Source organism: Oncorhynchus masou, chromosome 6, assembly GCF_036934945.1.
Source record: "Oncorhynchus masou masou isolate Uvic2021 chromosome 6, UVic_Omas_1.1, whole genome shotgun sequence".
Taxonomy (NCBI): domain Eukaryota; kingdom Metazoa; phylum Chordata; class Actinopteri; order Salmoniformes; family Salmonidae; genus Oncorhynchus; species Oncorhynchus masou.
In genome coordinates, this window is record NC_088217.1 from 18196596 (window position 1) to 18219223 (window position 22628).

Sequence of the window (22628 nt, forward strand, 5' to 3'; positions counted from 1 at the left end):
TCTCTCTGTGTGTGTGTGTGTGTGTGTGTGTGTGTGTTTCTCTCATAATGGGAAGTGATGTTTTCACTCTCCATTTTTTAGGGTTTGTATCCGACATCAATCGCTAGATTAACTAATCTTACATTCACAAACAAAAACAGCTGACTCCCTTAAATACATTTCCCCAAAAAACAACACACACACACAGACCCTTTGTGTGTGTCAAGGTTGGGGTTAACCCCACAAATGCAATTCTAATTCAATCAAATCAAATGTATTTATATAGCCCTTCTTACATCACCTGATATCTCAAAGTTCTGTACAGAAACCCAGCCTAAAACCCCAAACAGCAAGCAATGCAGGTGTAGAAGCACGGTGGCTAGGAAAAACTCCCTAGAAAGGCCGGAACCTAGGAAGAAACCTAGAGAGGAACCAGGCTATGAAGGGTGGCCAGTCCTCTTCTGGCTGTGCCGGGTGGAGATTATAACAGAACATGGCCAAGATGTTCAAATGTTCATAGATGACCAGCAGGGTCAAATAATAATAATCACAGTAGTTGTCGAGGGTGCAACAGGTCAGCACGTCAGGAGTAAATGTCAATTGGCTTTTCATAGCCGATCATTCAGAGTATCTCTACCGCACCCTGCTGTCTCTAGAGAGTTGAAAACAGCAGATCTGGGACAGGTAGCACGTCCGATGAACAGGTCAGGGTTCCATAGCCACAGGCAGAACAGTTGAAACTGGAGCAGCAGCACGGCCAGGTAGACTGGGGAAAGCAAGGAGTCATCATGCCAGGTAGTCCTGAGGCATGGTCCTCGGGCTCAGGTCCTCCAAGAGAGAGAAATAAAAAGAAAGAGAGAATTAGACAGAGCATACTTAAATTCACACAGGACACCCTGTATATTCCTCTCCCTGTAAATTCCATTGAATTCAATTTCTAGGTCAGTCTTTGAATTCAAAGATGATTAAATTCCTCTCAATTCAAATGTTAGGTAAATTCCAAGAATTATATGACCATTATTATCACCAACATTTCCACTTTTGATTTCAATCCTCTCAGGCTGATCATATCACAAGTTGAAATTATTCAACACATCCTGCAGTCAATATCTTTGTACTTAAAGCATACATTTCATTAACTGGGAAATTTGCAAATTTGCAAATATTGAATTCCAATCCAAACAGTCTAATTCCAATTCCATAATTTAAAGTCCTACAATCTAAGCTAGATGCCCTCAATCTCACACAAATCATCAAGGAACCCATCAGGTACAACCCTAAATCTGTAAACAAGGGCATCCTCATAGATGTCATCCTGACCAACTGGCCCTCCAAATACACCTCCGCTGTCTTCAACCAGGATCTCAGCGATCACTGCCTCATTGCCTGTATCTGCTACGGAGCCGCAGTCAAACGACCACCCCTCATCACTGTCAAACGCTCCCTCAAACACTTCTGTGAGCAGGCCTTTCTAATCGACCTGGCCCAGGTATCCTGGAAGGACATTGACCTCATCCCGTCAGTTGAGGATGCCTGGTCATTCTTTAAAAGTAACTTCCTCACCATTTTAGATAAGCATGCTCCGTTCAAAAAATGCAGAACTAAGAACAGATATAGCCCTTGGTTCACACCAGACCTGACTGCCCTCGACCAGCACAAAAACATCCTGCGGCGGACTGCAATAGCATCGAATAGTCCCCGCCATATGCAACTGTTCAGGGAAGTCAGGAACCAATACACGCAGTCAGTCAGGAAAGCTAAGGCCAGCTTCTTCAGGCAGAAGTTTGCATCCTGTAGCTCCAACTCCAAAAAGTTTTGGGACACTGTGAAGTCCATGGAGAAAAAAAGCACCTCCTCCCAGCTGCCCACTGCACTGAGGCTAGGTAACACGGTCACCACCGATAAACCCATGATTATCGAAAACTTCAACAAGCATTTCTCAACGGCTGGCCATGTCTTCCGCCTGGCTACTCCAACCTCGGCCAACAGCTCCCCCCCCCCGCAGCTACTCGCCCAAGCCTCTCCAGGTTCTCCTTTACCCAAATCCAGATAGCAGATGTTCTGAAAGAGCTGCAAAACCTGGACCCGTACAAATCAGCTGGGCTTGACAATCTATTTCTGAAACTATCCGCAGCCATTGTCGCAACCCCTATTACCAGCCTGTTCAACCTCTCTTTCATATCGTCTGAGATCCCCAAGGATTGGAATGCTGCCGCAGTCATCCCCCTCTTCAAAGGGGGAGACACCCTGGATCCAAACTGTTACAGACCTATATCCATCTTGCCCTGCCTATCTAAGGTCTTCGAAAGCCAAGTCAACAAACAGGTCACTGACCATCTCGAATCCCACCGTACCTTCTCCGCTGTGCAATCTGGTTTCCGAGCCGGTCACGGGTGCACCTCAGCCACGCTCAAGGTACTAAACGATATCATAACCGCCATCGATAAAAGACAGTACTGTGCAGCCGTCTTCATCGACCTTGCCAAGGCTTTCGACTCTGTCAATCACCATATTCTTATCGGCAGACTCAGTAGCCTCGGTTTTTCTGATGACTGCCTTGCCTGGTTCACCAACTACTTTGCAGACAGAGCTCAGTGTGTCAAATCGGAGGGCATGCTCTCCGGTCCTCTGGGAGTCTCTATGGGGGTGCCACAGGGTTCAATTCTCGGGCCGACTCTTTTCTCTGTATATATCAACGATGTTGCTCTTGCTGCGGGCGTTTCCCTGATCCACCTCTACGCAGACGACACCATTCTATATACTTCCGGCCCGTCCTTGGACACTGTGCTATCTAACCTCCAAACGAGCTTCAATGCCATACAACACTCCTTCCGTGGCCTCCAACTGCTCTTAATCGCTAACATGCTTTTCAACCGTTCGCTGCCTGCACCCGCACGCCTGACCAGCATCACCACCCTGGATGGTTCTGACCTTGAATATGTGGACATCTATAAGTACAGTGCCTTGCGAAAGTATTCGGCCCCCTTGAACTTTGCGACCTTTTGCCACATTTCAGGCTTCAAACATAAAGATATAAACTGTATTTTTTTGTGAAGAATCAACAACAAGTGGGACACAATCATGATGTGGAACGACATTTATTGGATATTTCAAACTTTTTTAACAAATCAAAAACTGAAAAATTGGGCGTGCAAAATTATTCAGCCCCTTTACTTTCAGTGCAGCAAACTCTCTCCAGAAGTTCAGTGAGGATCTCTGAATGATCCAATGTTGACCTAAATGGCTAATGATGATAAATACAATCCACCTGTGTGTAATCAAGTCTCCGTATAAATGCACCTGCACTGTGATAGTCTCAGAGGTCCGTTAAAAGCGCAGAGAGCATCATGAAGAACAAGGAACACACCAGGCAGGTCCGAGATACTGTTGTGAAGAAGTTTAAAGCCGGATTCGGATACAAAAAGATTTCCCAAGCTTCAAACATCTCAAGGAGCACTGTGCAAGCGATAATATTGAAATGGAAGGAGTATCAGACCACTGCAAATCTACCAAGACCTGGCCATCCCTCTAAACTTTCAGCTCATACAAGGAGAAGACTGATCAGAGATGCAGCCAAGAGGCCCATGATCACTCTGGATGAACTGCAGAGATCTACAGCTGAGGTGGGAGACTCTGTCCATAGGACAACAATCAGTCGTATATTGCACAAATCTGGCCTTTATGGAAGAGTGGCAAGAAGAAAGCCATTTCTTAAAGATATCCATAAAAAGTGTTGTTTAAAGTTTGCCACAAGCCACATGGGAGACACACCAAACATGTGGAAGAAGGTGCTCTGGTCAGATGAAACCAAAATTGAACTTTTTGGCAACAATGCAAAACGTTATGTTTGGTGTAAAAGCAACACAGCTCATCACCCTGACCACACCATCCCCACTGTCAAACATGGTGTTGGCAGCATCATGGTTTGGGCCTGCTTTTCTTCAGCAGGGACAGGGAAGATGGTTAAACTAGATGGGAAGCTGGATGGAGCCAAATACAGGACCATTCTGGAAGAAAACCTGATGGAGTCTGCAAAAGACCTGAGACTGGGACTTCCAACAAGACAATGATCCAAAACATAAAGCAAAATCTACAATGGAATGGTTAAAAAATAAACATATCCAGGTGTTAAAATGGCCAAGTCAAAGTCCAGACCTGAATCCAATCGAGAATCTGTGGAAAGAACTGAAAACTGCTGTTCACAAATGCTCTCCATCCAACCTCACTGAGCTCGAGCTGTTTTGCAAGGAGGAATGGGAAAAAATTCAGTCTCTCGATGTGCAAAACTGATAGAGACATTCCCCAAGCGACTTACAGCTGTAATCGCAGCAAAAGGTGGCGCTACAAAGTATTAACTTAAGGGGGCTGAATATTTTTGCACGCCCAATTTTTCAGTTTTTGATTTGTTAAAAAAGTTTGAAATATCCAATAAATGTCGTTCCACTTTATGATTGTGTCCCACTTGTTGTTGATTCTTCACAAAAAAATACAGTTTTATATATTTATGTTTGAAGCCTGAAATGTGGCAAAGGGTCGCAAAGTTCAAGGGGGCCGAATACTTCCGCAAGGTACTGTACCTAGGTGTCTGGCTAGACTGTAAACTCTCCTTCCAGACTCATATCAAACATCTCCAATCGAAAATCAAATCAAGAGTCGGCTTTGTATTCCGCAACAAAGCCTCCTTCACTCACGCCGCCAAACTTACCCTAGTAAAAGTGACTATCCTACCGATCCTCGACTTCGGCGATGTCATCTACAAAATTGCTTCCAACACTCTACTCAGCCCACTGGATGCAGTTTATCACAGTGCCATCCGTTTTGTCACTAAAGCACCTTATACCACCCACCACTGCGACCTGTATGCTCTAGTCGGCTGGCCCAGGTCATCTACAAGTCCATGCTAGGTAAAGCTCGCCTTATCTCAGTTCACTGGTCACGATGGCAACACCCACCCGTAGCACGCGCTCCAGCAGGTGTATCTCACTGATTATCCCTAAAGCCAACACCTCATTTCGCCGCCTTTCGTTCCAGTTCTCTGCTGCCTGTGACTGGAACGAATTGCAAAAATCGCTGAAGTTGGAGACTTTTATCTCCCTCACCAACTTCAAACATCTGCTATCTGAGCAGCTAACCGATCGCTGCAGCTGTACATAGTCTATCAGTAAATAGCCCACCCATTTTTACTTACCTCATCCCCATACTGTTTTTATTTATTTTATTTTCTGCTCTTTTGCACACCAATATCTCTACCTGTACAAGACCATCTGATCATTTATCACTTCATTTATCACTCCAGTGTTAATCTGCAAAATTGTAATTATTCGCCTACCTCCTCATGCCTTTTGCACACAATGTATATAGACTCTCCTTTTTTCTACTGTATTATTGACTTGTTAATTGTTCACTCCATGTGTAACTCTGTGTTGTCTGTTCACACTGCTATGGTTTATCTTGGCCAGGTCGCAGTTGCAAATGAGAACTTGTTCTCAACTAGCCTACCTGGTTAAATAAAGGTGAAAAAAAAGGTTGTTGAAATTCTAATTTAATTCAATTTAAATTCTCCACTTCATGAGTCATATGGACCCCAACCCGTGTGTCTGTGTTCTTTCTCCGTTGGAATTGGTCGTTGTAGAAGGCTATTTATTTCCTTGCTATGCCCTCCCCTATGTGTTGTTAAGCTGCAAAATGTTCTATTTCTGGAAATGGTGGCTTAAGCACTCTATTTCTCCGTCTCTCTCTCCTCACCTCTCTCGCTCTCTCTCTGTCTCTCATATATATATATATATATATAGCCCTTTCATAGTGCATCGACATAGCTACAGCGATGTACCACACCACCCATGTTACAGCACTGACCACATCACCCAGGTTACAACACTGAGCAACCGAACATGGCTATATCACTGACCACATCACCCAGGTTACATCACTGACTTCACCACCCATGTTACAGTACTGACTACACCACCCATGTTACAGTACTGACTACACCACCCATGTCACAGTACTGACTGACCACCCATGTTACACACCACCCATGTTACAGTGACACACCACATGTTACAGCACTGACTACTCCACAGCACCCATGTTACAGTACTGACTACAGCACCCAGGTTACAGCACTGACCACACCACCCATGTCACAGTACTGACTACACCACCCATGTCACAGTACTGACTACACCACCCATGTCACAGTACTGACTACACCACCCATGTCACAGTACTGACTACACCACCCATGTTACAGTACTGACTACACCACCCATGTTACAGTACTGACTACACCACCCATCTCACATTACTGACTACACCACCCATGTTACAGTACTGACGACACCACCCAGGTTACAGCACTGACCACACCACCCAGGTTACAGCACTGACCACACCACCCAGGTTACAGCACTGCACCACACCACCCATCTTACAGCGATGCACCACACCACCCAGGTTACAGCACTGACCACACCACCAAGGTTACAGCACTGACTACACCACTCAGGTTATAGCACTGACTACTCCACCCAAGTTACAGCACTGACTACTCCACCCAGATTACAGCACTGACTACTCAATCCAGGTTACAGCACTGACCACACCACCCATGTTACAGCACTGCACACCACCCCCAGGTTACAGCACTGACCTGACCACCCAGGTTACAGCACTGACCACACCACCCAGGTTACAGCACTGACTACTCCACCCAGGTTACGTACTGACAACACCACCCATGTTACGTACTGACAACACCACCCATGTTACGTACTGACAACACCACCCAGGTTACAGCACTGACAACACCACCCATGTTACAGCACTGACTACACCACCCAGGTTACAGCACTGACCTGACCACCCAGGTTACAGCACTGACCTGACCACCCAGGTTACAGCACACTGACCACACCCAGGTTACAGCACCTGACCACCCAGGTTACAGCACTGACCACACCACCCATGTTACAGCACTGACCACACCACCCAGGTTACAGCACTGACCACACCACCCAGGTTACATCACTGACCACACCACCCAGGTTACAGCACTGACCACACCACCCAGGTTACAGCACTGACCTGACCACCCAGGTTACAGCACTGACCACACCACCCAGGTTACAGCACTGACCACACCACCCAGGTTACAGCACTGACCACACCACCCAGGTTACAGCACTGACCACACCACCCAGGTTACAGCACTGACCACACCACCCAGGTTAGAGCACTGACCACACCACCCAGGTTACAGCACTGACTCGACCACCCAGGTACAGTACTGACTGACTACACCACCCATGTTACGTACTGACTCAACCACCCATGTTACAGCACTGACCACACCACCCAGGTTACAGCACTGACCTGACCACCCAGGTTACAGCACTGACTACACCACCCAGGCTACAGTGCTGAACATACCACCCGTGTTACAGCACTGAAAAACAACCACCAGTGTGACAAAGGACCTCCATCTTGCATTTTGATATTAACTGCAACATTATTCCTTTTTTTGTATTCAAGGATGCAATTGCAGAGTAGCAGCAGTGTTACAAGCAGCACTGTTACAAACTGAACATTCTTCAGTTGACCTTAGCTTGTGTTTCTCAGTGAATTGTTTCTAAATCGACCATGATTAGTTTGCAACACTCCACTGTTATATAGACTCTGTAGGGTTGTTTCCAGAATAGTTCATCTCTGTCTGATATTGCAGTTAATGTCTAGTTCTTTTGACCAAAACCATCATTTTCTTACTTTTCAAGTAGATCCCATCGTATTACTTCATGTAAAATATGCATTATGTATGCCAGGTATGAATTCATACATAAATTCATATGACTGAATATGTCCAACTCTTTAGACTCAATGGCGCAAATGCTTTTATATGACCATATCTTATGACTTCATCATCCCACTGTTATAACTAGATATATTCTAATTCACATGACACACACACACACACACACACACCTTCTTCTTTGTCTGCAAAAGTAACTCAGAGGTCATTTCACCCCCCTCTATCCCCCTCTCCAGATCTGAATATATTCTCTCTCCATTGTAGATGTTCCCTTTCATTTTGATGATAAGGCCCTCGACCAGCTCCACTGTGTTCATCTCCTCTCAGTCTTTCTTACCAGATGTTATCTCCAGACCAGACCCACTGCACACAGTGACAACAATAGGCCCCACATAAAGAGCATGGCACAGTCAAAATGCAATCTCTCCTTTTCTTTCTTTTTCTTTCTCTCTCTTCTCTGTTTTCTCCTCTTTTTCTCTTTTCCTCTCTATCGCTCTTTCTTTCTCTCTTACTCTCTGCCCCCTCTCTGTGGATAGATAACTAATGTGTGACGAATAAGCATAGTGTTTTGCATGGTCTTTTTTTTCGTCTTCATCATTTTCTGCTTTGTACGTTTGCTAATACACGTGACCCATACCAATGTTATTTGATAATACACGTGCCGCATACCAATGTTATTTGATAATACACGTGCCGCATACCAATGTTATTTGATAATACACGTGACCCATACCAATGTTATTTGATAATACACGTGCCCATACCAATGTTATTTGATAATACACGTGACCCATACCAATGTTATTTGTTAATACACGTGACCCATACCCAGGTTATTCAATAATACAAGTGACGCATAGCCACGTTATTTGATAATACACGTGACGCATACCAATGTTATTTGATAATACACGTGACCCATACCAATGTTATTTGATAATACACGTGACGCATACCAATGTTATTTGATAATACACGTGACCCATACCCAGGTTATTCGATAATACAATACACGTTATTTTTACATACCAATGTTATTTGCCGTGACCCATACCAATGTTTTTTATACCACTATACCAATGTTATTTGATTAAAACACGATAATGTGCCACGTTATTTGAAAAACAGGTCCCAATGTTATTTGATAAACTGTTAGTACCAATGTTATTTGATAGCCTCTAGCATTCATGAGTTCTGTTCTACAAAGTACATTTAGATGGATGGACTACACAGTAGATTGATGTAGATTGATGTAGAGAGGGGGAGAGAGGGAGACAGAGCGAGAGGGCGTTATTTGGGAGTTATTTGACGTGCCGTATACCGCTATTTGTTAAGCATACCAATGGGAGACTGAGACGCCACGTTATTTGCCGTGACGCATACCAATGGGCAATGTTATTTGGGAGACGACATACCAATGTTATTTGCGTGGGAGACACGTTTTTACACCACTGGCCACCACTGTGGAGACTATTTTAAAACACTGGCAGGGAAACTGAGACTAGCCTCTAGCATTCAGGGTGGGAGATGGATGGACTACACAGTAGGATGTAGATTGATGGAGAGGGGGAGAGGGAGAGAGCGGAGGGCGGGGAGACGGAGCTCGGGAGACTGAGACGAAGGGCGGGAGACGGAGGGCGGGAGACAGGGTGGGAGACAGGGCGGGGAGACGGAGGGCGGGAGACGGGAGGGCGGGAGACGGAGGGCGGGAGACGGAGAGGGCGGGAGACGGAGGGCGGGAGACTGAGACGGAGGGCGGGAGACGGAGGGCGGGAGACGGAGGGCGGGAGACGGAGGGCGGGAGACGGAGGGCGGGAGACAGAGGGCGGGAGAGACAGAGGGCGGGAGAGACGGAGGGCGGGAGACGGAGGGGAAACGGGGCGGGAGACGGGACAAAAGACGGGGGCGGGAGACGGAGGGCGGGAGAGACGGCGGGCGGGAGAGACAGGCGGGCGGGGAGACAGGGCGGGGAGGGCGGGAAACGGGGGAGGCGGAGCGGGCGGGAGAGACGGAGGGCGGGAGAGGCGGAGGGCGGGAGAGACGGAGGGCGGGGAGACGGAGGGCGGGGGAGACGGAGGGCGGGGGAGACGGAGGGCGGGAGAGACGGAGGGCGGGAGAGACGTAGGGCGGTAGAGACGTAGGGCGGTAGAGACGTAGGGCGGAGAGACGTAGGGCGGGAGAAACGGGGAGGGCGGAGACGGAGGGCGGGAGAAACGGAGACGAGGGAGACAAAGCAGGAGGGCGGAAGACGAAGCAGGAGGGTGGGAGGAAGAGAGTGACGGCAGACGTGAGATGGACAGAGAGCCCTGAATTCTGATTGGCTGAAAGCCATGGTATGTCAGACCGTATATCACGGATATGACCAAACATTTAGTTTTTCTGCTCTAATTAGGTTGGTAACCAGTTTATAATATCAATAAGGCTCCTTAGGGGGTTGTGATATATGGCCAGTATACCATGGCTTAAGGCTGTGTCCTAGCACTCCGAGTTGCATCGTGCGTATTCCTGGTCGTAATTTGATTTGCATCAGAACAGCCCTTAGCTGTGGTATATTGGTCATATACCACACCACCTCTGACCTTATTGCTTAAATAAGTCACTCTGGGCCTTGCATCAATGAGAGAAGTTATACTTTGTCTCCTGCCGATGCTTTGAACTTTGGCAATTGAGAGCAGCTATTGTAAAGACCAATAGCTCCTCACATATAGATTTTCCTACTTTATTATTGATTGTATGTTTGTTTATTCCATGTGTAACTCTGTGTTGTTGTATTTGTCGAACTGCTTTGCTTTACCTTGGCCAGGTCGCAAATGAGGACTTGTTCTCAACTTGCCTACCTGGTTAAAATAAAGTGAAATAAATGAAAACACCAGAAGCTGTGCATTATCAGTGTTATCTGTTGATTCATGAAGTTACATTTATTTTATTTTACCATTATTTAACTAGGCAAGTCAGTTAAGAACATTCTTATTTTCAATGACGGCCTAGGAACAGTGGGTTAAACGCCTGTTCAGGGGCAGAACGACGGATTTGACCTTGTCAGCTCGGGGATTCATTCTTGCAACCTTTTCGGTTACTAGTCCAACGCTCTAACCACTAGGCGACCTATTATCTTCAGCTAATTTTCCAGTTGTCCTCATTGCTGTGGAATCTGACAGTGGGATCTGGTTGATCATTTCCCTGAGCTCATCTTTTTGTTTACTTTCAAGCAAAGTGTCGGCAATTTCACACATGCATCCTTTAACCATCTCAGCGTCTTTAAATGTTGTTGTTTTTTGTGTGTGTTTTCCCAAACCCAAGCTTTCCTCAATGAACACTCCATTGCACTTTGTTGGGTTGTCAGAGAATTGACAAGGACTTTTTGAGCTTCAAGTTCCTTGGCGTCCACATCACCAACAAACTAATATGGTCCAAGCACACCAAGACAGTCATGAAGGGGGCACGACAAAACCTACTCCCCCTCAAAAGAGTGAAAAGATCTGGCATGGGTCCTCAGATCCTCAAAAGGTTTTATAGCTGCACCATCGAACATACTGACTGACGGGTTGCACCACTGCCTGGTTTGGCAACTTCTCGGCCTCCGACCGCAAGGCACTACAGAGGGTAGTGTGTATGGCCCAGTACATCACTGGGGCCAAGCTTCCTGCCATCCAGGACCTCTATTCCAGGTGGTGTCAGAGGAAGGCCCTAAAAATTGGCAGACTCCAGCCACCCTAGTCATAGACTGTTCTCTCTGCTACCGCACGGCAAGCGATACCGGAGCGCCAAGTTTAGGTCCAAGCGGCTCCTAAATAGCTTCTACCCCAAAGCCATAAGATTCCTGAACAGCTATTCAAATGGCTACCCAGACTATTTGCATTGCATTGACCCTGTACCGGTACCCCCTGTATAGCCCCGCTATTGTTATTTACTGCTGCTCTTTAATTATTTGTTATTCTTATCTCTTACTTTTTTTTTGGGGGGGGGGGTTCTTAAAACTGCGTTGTTAGTTAAGAGCTTGTAAGTAAGCATTTCACTGTAAGGTTGTATTCGGCGCATGTGACAAATAAAATTGTATTTGACTTTGGTGGAACTCTCATATTGGGATTTGAGTTGGGTTATCTTGTTTTTTCTCACCTCCGTGTTCAGGGGATACGTCTGATCAAATGTACTATGCCTGGTGTCATCATGGCGCTTAACATTGGCACTTTTCACAGGAGCTGCTGACTCGCTGCATATCAGGCACATTGGTTTTGTGCTGGTTGTGGAGAGAATGAATCAATACTGTTTGTCTATGCTGTCCACTGTCTTTGAATATATGGTTTTCAGGGTCAACTTTTATTCTTTTTTAAGAAGCCATATTAACAAAGATACTGGTAACTTAGCACCTGTCTGTGATAACAGTTGAACCGCTGTCAAATATTTCTGCCTGCTTGTCCCAAGGTTCCACAGAGGATATTTGGATTGACACGATTGGGTGAGATGCGGCCTCTTGTATTTGCATATAACCACGCAATTGGATTAGACAGGGCACTAGTAGAGGTGGGCGTTGCTTTGAGAGAGCGTGATAAAAAGACGTTGCTGAGTTAGAGACCGCTGTGCCAGGTAGATATTTTTTTATGCTGTCCAAAAAATAATTGGACTTTTATATAACAAAATGTGATGTTGTCCAGTCCAGATTGACCCTTCTCTGAGTTTGGAATTGGCCCGCCAGTTGAATTTGGCTGCTTTATTCTAATAATGTTAGTGTGACCTGCTAAGCTCCAATACGGGGAGGTGTGTGTGTGTGTGTGTGTGTGTGTGTGTGCTTGTACACGTGCACACATGCATGTGTAAAGGTCTGTCTGTCTCCATGCATGTCTATGTGGATTGAGAGAGCGAAGGACACGAATGCTTGTGAGAGTGCTCACCTCATGTGTGTGTACACACACACACACACACACACACACACACACACACACACACACACACACACACACACACACACACACACACACACACACTGACTTTGTCCCGCCGGGGGTCAAAATGTTACCTCAACGACCAGCAGTTGTAGAGGGGGTGAGCGAATAACAGTGAATAACCAGGGTGGGTGGGTCAGACAAATGGATGTTACCCTCAGCATTAATCTAATTAACGCAGGTCTTAATCATGCTAGATGAATGATACAGACGGGGCCATTGTCTGTACAGGTCCAGATAAATAGTCCTCTGATTAGTACAGGGCAGCTGTGGCCAGCCATTACCGTGAGCACCTCTACAGCACCCTCAGGATCATTCACTAAACAAATGGGTCATAACCTGAACTCCTTCTAATAGCATTAAGGAGATGAATAGTGAGACTTGAAAGACTGGTCAGCTGGTGTTTTGATAAAGGGGCTATTTGGGTGGAGGGCTGTATTAACAATGCTGTGTTAAAAATCACTGCTAAAAGTAAAGCTCATTTGTGGGAGCTGCGAACAGTGTGTGAACATGACCAACATAAACATGCATCTGTGGCAATATGTTGGATGGGCGAGTTCACGACTTTGGAAATTAACCTTTTGAATCCAATATCATGTCAATGTCAATGCAATGGTGCTTTTTTTGGCATGGCATTCATACATACCTAGGTTTGAGTCCTATAATGATAATACTACTAGTTTATAACAGTAATAGACATAGACTGTTCTCTCTGATTTCACACGGTAAGCAGTACAGGTGCATCAAGCCTGACACCAACATGCTCCTGAACAGCTTCTAACAGAATGGCTATCTGAGTTGACCCTTGTATTTTATTTATATTTATAGTCTTTATGCACACTCACAGGACTCTACACACTCCTGCACACTGACACGCCAACACACTCAAATCAAATCAAATTTTATTTGTCACATACACATGGTTAGCAGATGTTAATGCGAGTGTAGCAAAATGCTTGTGCTTCTAGTTCCGACAATGCAGTAATAACCAACAAGTAATCTAACTTACCATTCCAAAACTACTGTCTTATACACACAAGTGTAAGGGGATAAAGAATATGTACATAAAGATATATGAATGAGTGATGGTACAGAGCAGCATAGGCAAGATACAGTAGATGGTATCGAGTACAGTATATACATATGAGATGAGTATGTAAACAAAGTGGCATAGTTAAAGTGGCTAGTGATACATGTATTATATAAAGATGCAGTAGATGATATAGAGTACAGTATATACGTATACATATGAGATGAATAATGTAGGGTATGTAAACATCAATTCCCAGTATTAAAGTGGCTGGAGTTGAGTCAGTGTGTTGGCAGCAGCCACTCACTGTTAGTGGTTGCTGTTTAACAGTCTGATGGCCTTGAGATAGAAGCTGTTTTTCAGTCTCTCGGTCCCAGCTTTGATGCACCTGTACTGACCTCGCCTTCTGGATGATAGTGGGGTGAACAGGCAGTGGCTCGAGTGGTTGTTGTCCTTGATGATCTTTATGGCCTTCCTGTAACATCGGGTGGTGTAGGTGTCCTGGAGGGCAGGTAGTTTGCCCCGGTGATGCGTTGTGCTGACCTCACTACCCTCTGGAGAGCCTTACGGTTGTGGGCGGAGCAGTTGCCGTACCAGGCGGTGATACAGCCCGCCAGGATGCTCTCGATTGTGCATCTGTAGAAGTTTGTGAGTGCTTTTGGTGACAAGCTGAATTTCTTCAGCCTCCTGAGGTTGAAGAGGCGCTGATGCGCCTTCTTCACGATGCTGTCTGTGTGGGTGGAGCAATTCAGTTTGTCTGTGATGTGTATGCCGAGGAACTTAAAACTTACTACCCTCTCCACTACCCTCTCCACTACTGTTCCATCGATGTGGATTTCCAGTCACCTTGCCCTGATTAAAAGCAGTGGTTAGCGCTTTCAGTTTCATGCGAATGCTTCCATCAATCCACGGTTTCTGGTTTGGGAATGTTTTAATTGTTGCTATGGGAACGACATCTTCAACGCACGTTCTAATGAACTCGCACACCAAATCAGTCGTGGTCAGCTTTTCCGAAAGGAGGGCGGGGCAGGGCCTTTTATGCATCACGGAAGTTAGAATAACAATGATCCAAGGTTTTGCCAGCCCTGGTTGCGCAATCGATATGCTGGTACAATTTAGGGAGTCTTGTTTTCAGATTAGCCTTGTTAAAATCCCCAGCTACAATGAATGTAGCCTCAGGATGTATGGATTCCAGTTTGCAAAGAGTCAAATAAAGTTCGTTCAGAGCCATCGATGTGTCTGCTAGGGGGGGAATATATACGGCAGTGATTATAATCGAAGAGAATTCTCTTGGTAGATAATGCGGTCGACATTTGATTGTGAGGAATTCTAAATCAGGTGAACAGAAGGATTTGAGTTCCTGTATGTTTCTGTGATCACACCACGTCTCGTTAGCCATAAGGCATACGCCCCCGCCCCTCTACCAGAAAGATGTTTGTTTCTGTCGGCGCGATGCTTGGAGAAACCAGCTGGCTGCACCGACTCCGATGGCGTCTCAATTTATACTGCCTCGCCACACACGCACTCAAAACACAATCATCATATACACTGTAGCCACTCTATTTATCATGCATCATGATGCCGAGTCACCTTAGCCCAACACATGTCTACCTCCATCACTCCAGTATCTCTGCACATTGTAAATATGGTATTGGAACTGACCCTGTATATAGCTTGTTCTTCTTATTTTTATTTATTGTGTGCTTTTGTTCTGCCTTGTTATTTTTAGTGTTATATTGATATTGGTTACTGCATTGTTGGATTTGGAGTTTGCAATAAATTCATTTCACTGTATTTGTGCGGGTGAAATTAAAACTAGAAACTCAGGTCTGTCCTCACTCCTCTCCAGTTGTCTCCAGAGACGGGTCCCAGACAGGGTGGAACCATGCTGACCATCACGGGGGAGAACCTGGGTCTGCAGTTCAAGGACATCCAGACAGGGGTCCGCATCGGCAAGGTGGCCTGCACCCCCGTGGAGGCAGAGTACATCAGCGCTGAACAGTCAGTGACTATTAGTCTCTTTGTACTCCTTCCTCTGTTTTGATGCCTTATTCCATCTCTTTATCTCTCTGTCAGTATGCATGTCTCCCCTCCCTCCAACTGCTAGCCCTATTTTCTATCTACCCATCTCACTTTCTTCTCTTTCATCTCTTTGTCTCAGTCCACAAATGCCCTAGTCTCTTACTTCCTGGCATCCTAGAATACTTGTCTGGCTCACTAAGAGATGATACAGATCATGCACGACCACCTTTTCAACTGTATTCAAATCACGCTGACTTCATTAACTCTCACTGACTCACGGTGAGAGTGTATGATGCTTATATGAAGGACCTTAGTGTTTAGAAGCGTAAATGACTAAGGAAAGCTGCATTTCCCCAAGCACCACAAGGTCCGCCAACAAACAAAAACACTTTGCATCACTGTCATCGGTACTGACAAATATCCTACAATCATAAAAGTGGATGGATATTTATGATTTGCTTTATTTGCTGTACTTAAACATATTTGGACCCTACTGTATATGAAGATAGATGTTTCAAGGATACTTGTGTTTGATTCAACCCTACTGTCACCTCCAAACATGAGGGGCTAACGCTTGACCCCCGTCTTTTCGGTTACAAGTAGGGCACGTTGCCATGATGGCAAACACTTGGCGGCAGTGGGGCTTTAAACCAGTCAGGCTGATTTAAAGGCATTTTCCCCGTATGGAGCGACTCGGAAGTGACTGCTCGTGTCATCTCTGTGAACTTGTCAGATCCGTAACGGAGGAGCAATGAGCACAAAGGTTAGGGTTAACTGGCATGTGCAGTGTGGAGATTGGAGAAGGTCGTCACGGATTCAGGTCTGGTCAAGCTCAGCCCACACGCTCTCACAAAGGAGTAGATGCGCAAACACACGTGCAAACACACATGTCCTCCGACAGTAAGTTGTGTGCATACAGCACATGCAAATAGAGTATACACACATAATAATATATCTGTACATCGTCAGATTATTTTCTCACACTCACATACATTATATCATTCTGTCTCTCCTTCTGTTATTTGGTTCCAATTTGTCAACCTGATATTCCTCTTATCATCACTGTGATGATGCCAGTGAAAATGGCTAAATTTACACAATCATCTCCTAAAAACTCTCCTCACTCTAATCGTTGTCCCTGCCTGTGTGAGACCAAACAAATAATTGCATCGGAACGCGGACGTCATCGCCACGGCGATGGAGAGCGGTTGCCGTGGCCACCTACAGCGAGGACAAAAGCAACGGAGTTAATAACTCATGGCAGGCGGATAAAGAGATGGAGGGAGTGAGGGGGGGGGCAGTAGAGAGATGGGAAGGAAACGAGCTTGTTCAATTAATCACCCCCCTCTCACTTAAATCCAGCTCTCTTTTCTCCTTCTCTCTCTCCCGGTCTCATTTTATGTGGCTAATTAACAGTCCAGAGTGTCTGAGGAGGGTAAAACATGAGGGCTCTGTGTGCATGGGTGTTTGTGTGTGTATGCATGCATGCATCCATGTATGTGTGTGCTCAATCCTCTGTGTGTGGTGTGTCCGTGCTGATTACACACATGCTAGCACATGTCTGTGTGTGTTCTCGCCCGCGGTGCCCAACACCTCAGACTCTCGTCCTCTGCCTGAATCATTTCTAAAATGAATTTTCATTTGGCAAGCCGCCCCGCCCAAGGCCAAACACAAGGCTTATGGGGTTATGATCTCCTCTAATACACTCATAGAGACTAGAGGTCGACTGATTAATCAGAATGGCCGATTAATTAGGGCCGATTTCAAGTTTTCATAACAATCGGAAATCGGTATTTGTAACGACATGCCTCTATCTTGTTGCACTCCACAAGGAGACTGCCTGTTACGAGAATGCAGTAAGCCAAGGTAAGTTGCTAGCTAGCATTAAACTTATCTTCTAAAAAACAATCTACACATGGTTGATGATATTACTAGATATTATCTAGCGTGTCCTACGTTGCATATAATCTGACTGAGCATACAAGCATACAAGTATCTAAGTATCTGACTGAGCAGTGGTAGGCAGAAGCAGGCGCTTAAACATTCATTCAAACAGCACTTTCGTGCATTTTGCCAGCAGCTCTTTGTTGTGCGTCAAGCACTGCGCTGTTTATGACTTCAAGCCTATCAACTCCCGAGATGAGGCTGGTGTAACCGAAGTGAAATGGCTAGCTAGTTAGTGCGCACTAATAGCGTTTCAGACGTCACTCGCTCTGAGCCTTGGAGTGGTTGTTCCCCTTGCTCTGCATGGGTAACGCTGCTTCGATGGTTGCTGTTGTCGCTGGTTCAAGCCCAGGGAGGCCCGAGGAGAGGGACAGAACCTATACAGTTACACTGGCAATACTAAAGTGCCTATAAGAACATCCAATAGTCAAAGGTTAATGAAATACAAATGGTATAGGGGGAAATAGTCCTATAATTCCTATAATAACTACAACCTAAAACTTATTGAATATTGAAGACTCACGTTAAAAGGAACCACCAGCTCTCATGTTCTGAGCGAGGAACTGAAACGTTAGCTTTCTTAACATAGCACATATTAAATTTATACCTTCTTCTCCAAAACTTTCGCATTATTTAAACCAAATTGAACATGTTTCATTATTTACTTGAGGCTAAATTGATTTTATTGATGTATTATATAAAGTTAAAATAAGTGTTCATTCAATATTGTTGTAATTGTTCTGCTTTTTTTGGTCCTCCAATAATCGGTATCGGCTTTGAAAAATCATAATCGGTCGACCTCTAACAGAGACACATTGAACCTCTCCTATCGTACCTCTGTAGGTACCAGTGGATGTCATCATCACACAGGGCATGGCTATGGATATATGCAGGGCTATTGCCACATTCTATGGCTTGGTGATCCTTGGACTAATGCTATGGATATGTCAATGGCTATGATTAAATGTGTCTCTCTCTCTCTCTCTCTCTCTCGCTGTCTCTCTCTCTCTGTCTCTCTCTCTCTCTCTCTCTCTCTCTGTCTCTCTCTCTGTCTCTCTGTCTCTCTCTCTCTCTCTCTCTCTCTCTCTCTCTCTCTCTCGCTGTCTCTCTCTCTCTCTCTCTCTCTCTCTCGCTGTCTCTCTCTCTCTCTCTCTGTCTCTGTCTCAGGATCGTGTGTAAGCTGGCTGATGCGACAGGTTACCGTGTGCAGGAGGCTCACGTGGAAGTATGTGTGAGGGACTGCACACACACCGACTACAAAGTCGTCTCACCCAAGGTCTTCACTTTTGTGGTAAGCTCTCATCATACCTGTGTTGAAATGTCCTTCTGTAAGGTTGTGTTCTTTCATCAATTGAAAAACAACAGTTGATCCCAGAACAAATGAATTCCTATATCTGACGTCTTCTCTTGGTGTGTTCCTCTTCCCCAGTCTCCCTATTTCACACGGGTACAGCCCTCCAAGGGCCCCCTCTCGGGGGGAACTCGCATCACCATTGAGGGGAGCCACCTCAATGCTGGCAGCGCTGTGGCGGTCAAGGTCGGCCTCCATCCCTGCCGCTTCGAGAGGTAAACTCTCACATCGCCCACTCATCTTGTCTTTGGGATATTGTTTATTATTGATAACATTAATGTGTTTAGTGCTGTATCGATATCTCTATAAGTTAACTGTTGTAAGTGGTCACACTAACTGCGTTTATTTTGAGAATGACTATCTGCTACGGGCATGACCAACGTTCTATGGTTAACCCTCCATTGAAGAGCAACCCTAGAATTAGGGTTTCAAATACTCTCTATAGTAATCATGTTTGCCCGTTGCGCTACATGTTACGAGCTTGATAAGGTGAGAAAACACGATACACAGGGAGTCTGTTCTCCTGCAGCGAGCAATCTCTGCCTTCATAGTCCGTCATGGTGAAACACACACACACCGTGAACTTGCAGGGTTCCGTGCACTCATATAAAGCCTCAAATGAACATATTATCAGATGGTCAGAACCTCACAGAGAGGAGAATGCTTTGTCTAAGAAGAGGGTTGGGGACGAAAAGAATGAAAACTGAATGAGAGAAGAACATGGGAGAAGACAATCAAAGGTTCACAGCCCACATCAAACCACCCCACAAGACACTCATTTTATCTTCTTAGTCGCATTTCTTAATGAGGAAGAGGAAAACTCATGCAAAATCAGCCAGTTCAGCCCCCCTTTAAAGACCCTGGAAATGCCCATACATTGATCTTGCAACGCAGACTGTAGTTTCTTGGAAGAATTAGCTTTAGATTGAATGTAAGCACTATCGACATGATTGGTGGGTGGTATATAGACAGCCATATGTGACACGGTATATACAAGGGGAATATATGCATGCTGCAATGACATCTGTTGATATGGGGAAACATGTTGAGCTAAAACCTTGACTAGCCCTGAAAAGACAGCTGCTGTATTTGGTATAGTATAGAATTCCAAATACTAGCGATACAAATGGATGGTGATAATATAATATGACAGGGTGAGGGTTAGTCATCTGTTGTGCTACAGTCACACCAGGGCTCCTCTCAATAGTCAAAGGTAGCTTCCTCCCCTAATCTCCTTCATCTGCACTAATCTGAAAAAACAGGATAGGTGAAATCAAGGTGGATGCCCACTGGGAGGTTTGCTGCCACTTTGTCTAGTTCAATTAAATCCACATTGACATTATCCCTGGTAAAAAGCCAAACGTAACACAATATCTGCCAATTAAATTGCAGGAATATTGCTCCGAGCGTTTATCTATCACTCTGTATGTAGCCAGTTAGCAATGCTAATGATAACTGTCTTGCGGGTAGACGGACAACCTTCTAAATTAAATGTTAACTGCAAAGTAGGCTTACCTGACAGAACTATATAATGATTATTTGTATCAATTGGGTGGCAGTTGTTTTGCAGACTTTGTTATGACATGTGTTGCCGCAGTAGGCCTAACAGCAGAAACATCACGATACATCACTTGCTAGCTGCTCAATTAAAGGGGAATTATATTCAAATATATATTTCAGACCTCAAAAATATTATTGATGTGTGTTTTAAGCATTGACATAGACTCAGAACATCCATTTTCATTGTTTATCTATGAATAATTGTAATATTGCTAGTAAAAAATGGGGGGGAAAAATCCCAAACCAGGAAAAATAAAACAGAAATCAGAATTCAGGGAAATATCATTTTATGGGGCTACCTTTGTAGTTTATTAACCATTATTTTACCAGGTATGTTAACAGAAAACACATCTCTTGTACACCAAGGACCAGGGGAAGAGTTGCAGGGTAAAGGAGAAGAGAAGAATGTGCCGATTCAAAAGCTATGAAAAAAATAGTAGCCCGAGACAAGTTTGATTTTTTTCAAGTAGCTCTCATGCTCGAAAAGGTTGGTGACCCCCGCACTAGACTTTTGATATTGGAACAGAACATACATAGCATTGTCCTTTCAGACCCTCTCTAGCATAGTGATGTTCTTTGTCCCTAAAATAATGGATTTGAAAAGTGACCTGACCTTTCCACGTGTTCCTTACGCCCTAATGTATTTTCTTTGTCTCAGACGGCCTCAACATGGCCGCCTTAATCAAAGTGCATTTACCCTCATCATTCAGCCACTCCCTCTGCAACCCCTTTCTTCCAATTTCTCTCCGTCTCTCTCTCTTTCTCTATTTCTGGCCCTCTCTTCTCACATTATTTTGTGCCGGCCTACAACAACCTTGTCAAATGCTCACATACAATGCTCAAAAAAATAAAGGGAACACTTAATCAACACAATGTAACTCCAAGTCAATCACACTTCTGTGAAATCAAACTGTCCACTTAGGAAGCAACACTGATTGAAAATACATTTCACATGCTGTTGTGCAAATGGAATAGACAACAGGTGGAAATTATAGGCAATTAGCAAGACACCCCCAATAAAGGAGTGGTTCTCCCGGTGGTGACCACAGACCACTTCTCAGGTCCTATGCTTCCTGGCTGATGTTTTGGTCACTATTGAATGCTGGTGGTGCGTTCACTCTAGTGGTAGCATGAGATGGAGTCTACAACCCATACAAGTGGCTCAGGTAGTGCAGCTCATCCAGGATGGCACATCAATGCGAGCTGTGGCAAGAAGGTTTGCTGTGTCTGTCAGCGTAGTGTCCAGAGCATGGAGGCGCTACCAGGAGACAGGCCAGTACATCAGGAGACGTGGAGGAGGCCGTAGGAGGGCAACAGCCCATCAGCAGGACCGCTACCTCCACCTTTGTGCAAGGAGGAGCACTGCCAGAGCCCTGCAAAATGACCTCCAGCAGACCACAAATGTGCATGTGTCTGCTCAAACGGTCAGGAACAGACGCCATGAGGGTGGTATGAGGGCCCGACGTCCACAGGTGGGGGTTGTGCTTACAGCCCAACACCGTGCAGGACGTTTGGCATTTGCCAGGAACACCAAGATTGGCAAATTCGCCACTGGCGCCCTGTGCACTTCACAGATGAAAGCAGGTTCACACTGAGCACATGTGACAGATGTGACAGTCTGGAGACGCTGTGGAGAACGTTCTGCTGCCTGCAACATCCTCCAGCATGACCGGTTTGGCGGTGGGTCATTCATGGTGTGTGTGGGGTGGCATTTCTTTGGGGGGGCCGCACAGCCCTCCATGTGCTCGCCAGAGGTAGCCTGACTGTCATTATGTACCGAGATGAGATCCTCAGACCCCTTGTGAGACCATATGCTAGTGCGGTTGGCCCTGGGTTCCTCCTAATGCAAGACAATGCTAGTCCTCATGTGGCTGGAGTGTATCAGCAGTTCCTGCAAGAGGAAGGCATTGATGCTATGGCCTGGCCCAACCGTTCCCCAGACCTGAATCCAATTGAGCACATCTGGGACATCATGTCTCGCTCCATCCACCAACG

The 22628-nt window shown here is 45.4% G+C and overlaps 1 protein-coding gene across 2 annotated transcripts in view; it reads left to right on the forward strand.

Moving 5' to 3' along the window:
* LOC135541445 (plexin-A1-like) overlaps nt 1–22628 on the forward strand; it is a 402887-nt gene that overhangs the window by 294679 nt on the left and 85580 nt on the right. For both annotated transcript variants that reach the window (XM_064967699.1, XM_064967700.1), the window contains exons 13-15: nt 15606–15757; nt 18890–19013; nt 19152–19288. In XM_064967699.1, the coding sequence (XP_064823771.1) occupies nt 15606–15757; nt 18890–19013; nt 19152–19288 (413 nt within the window). The remainder of the gene's footprint in view (nt 1–15605; nt 15758–18889; nt 19014–19151; nt 19289–22628) is intronic.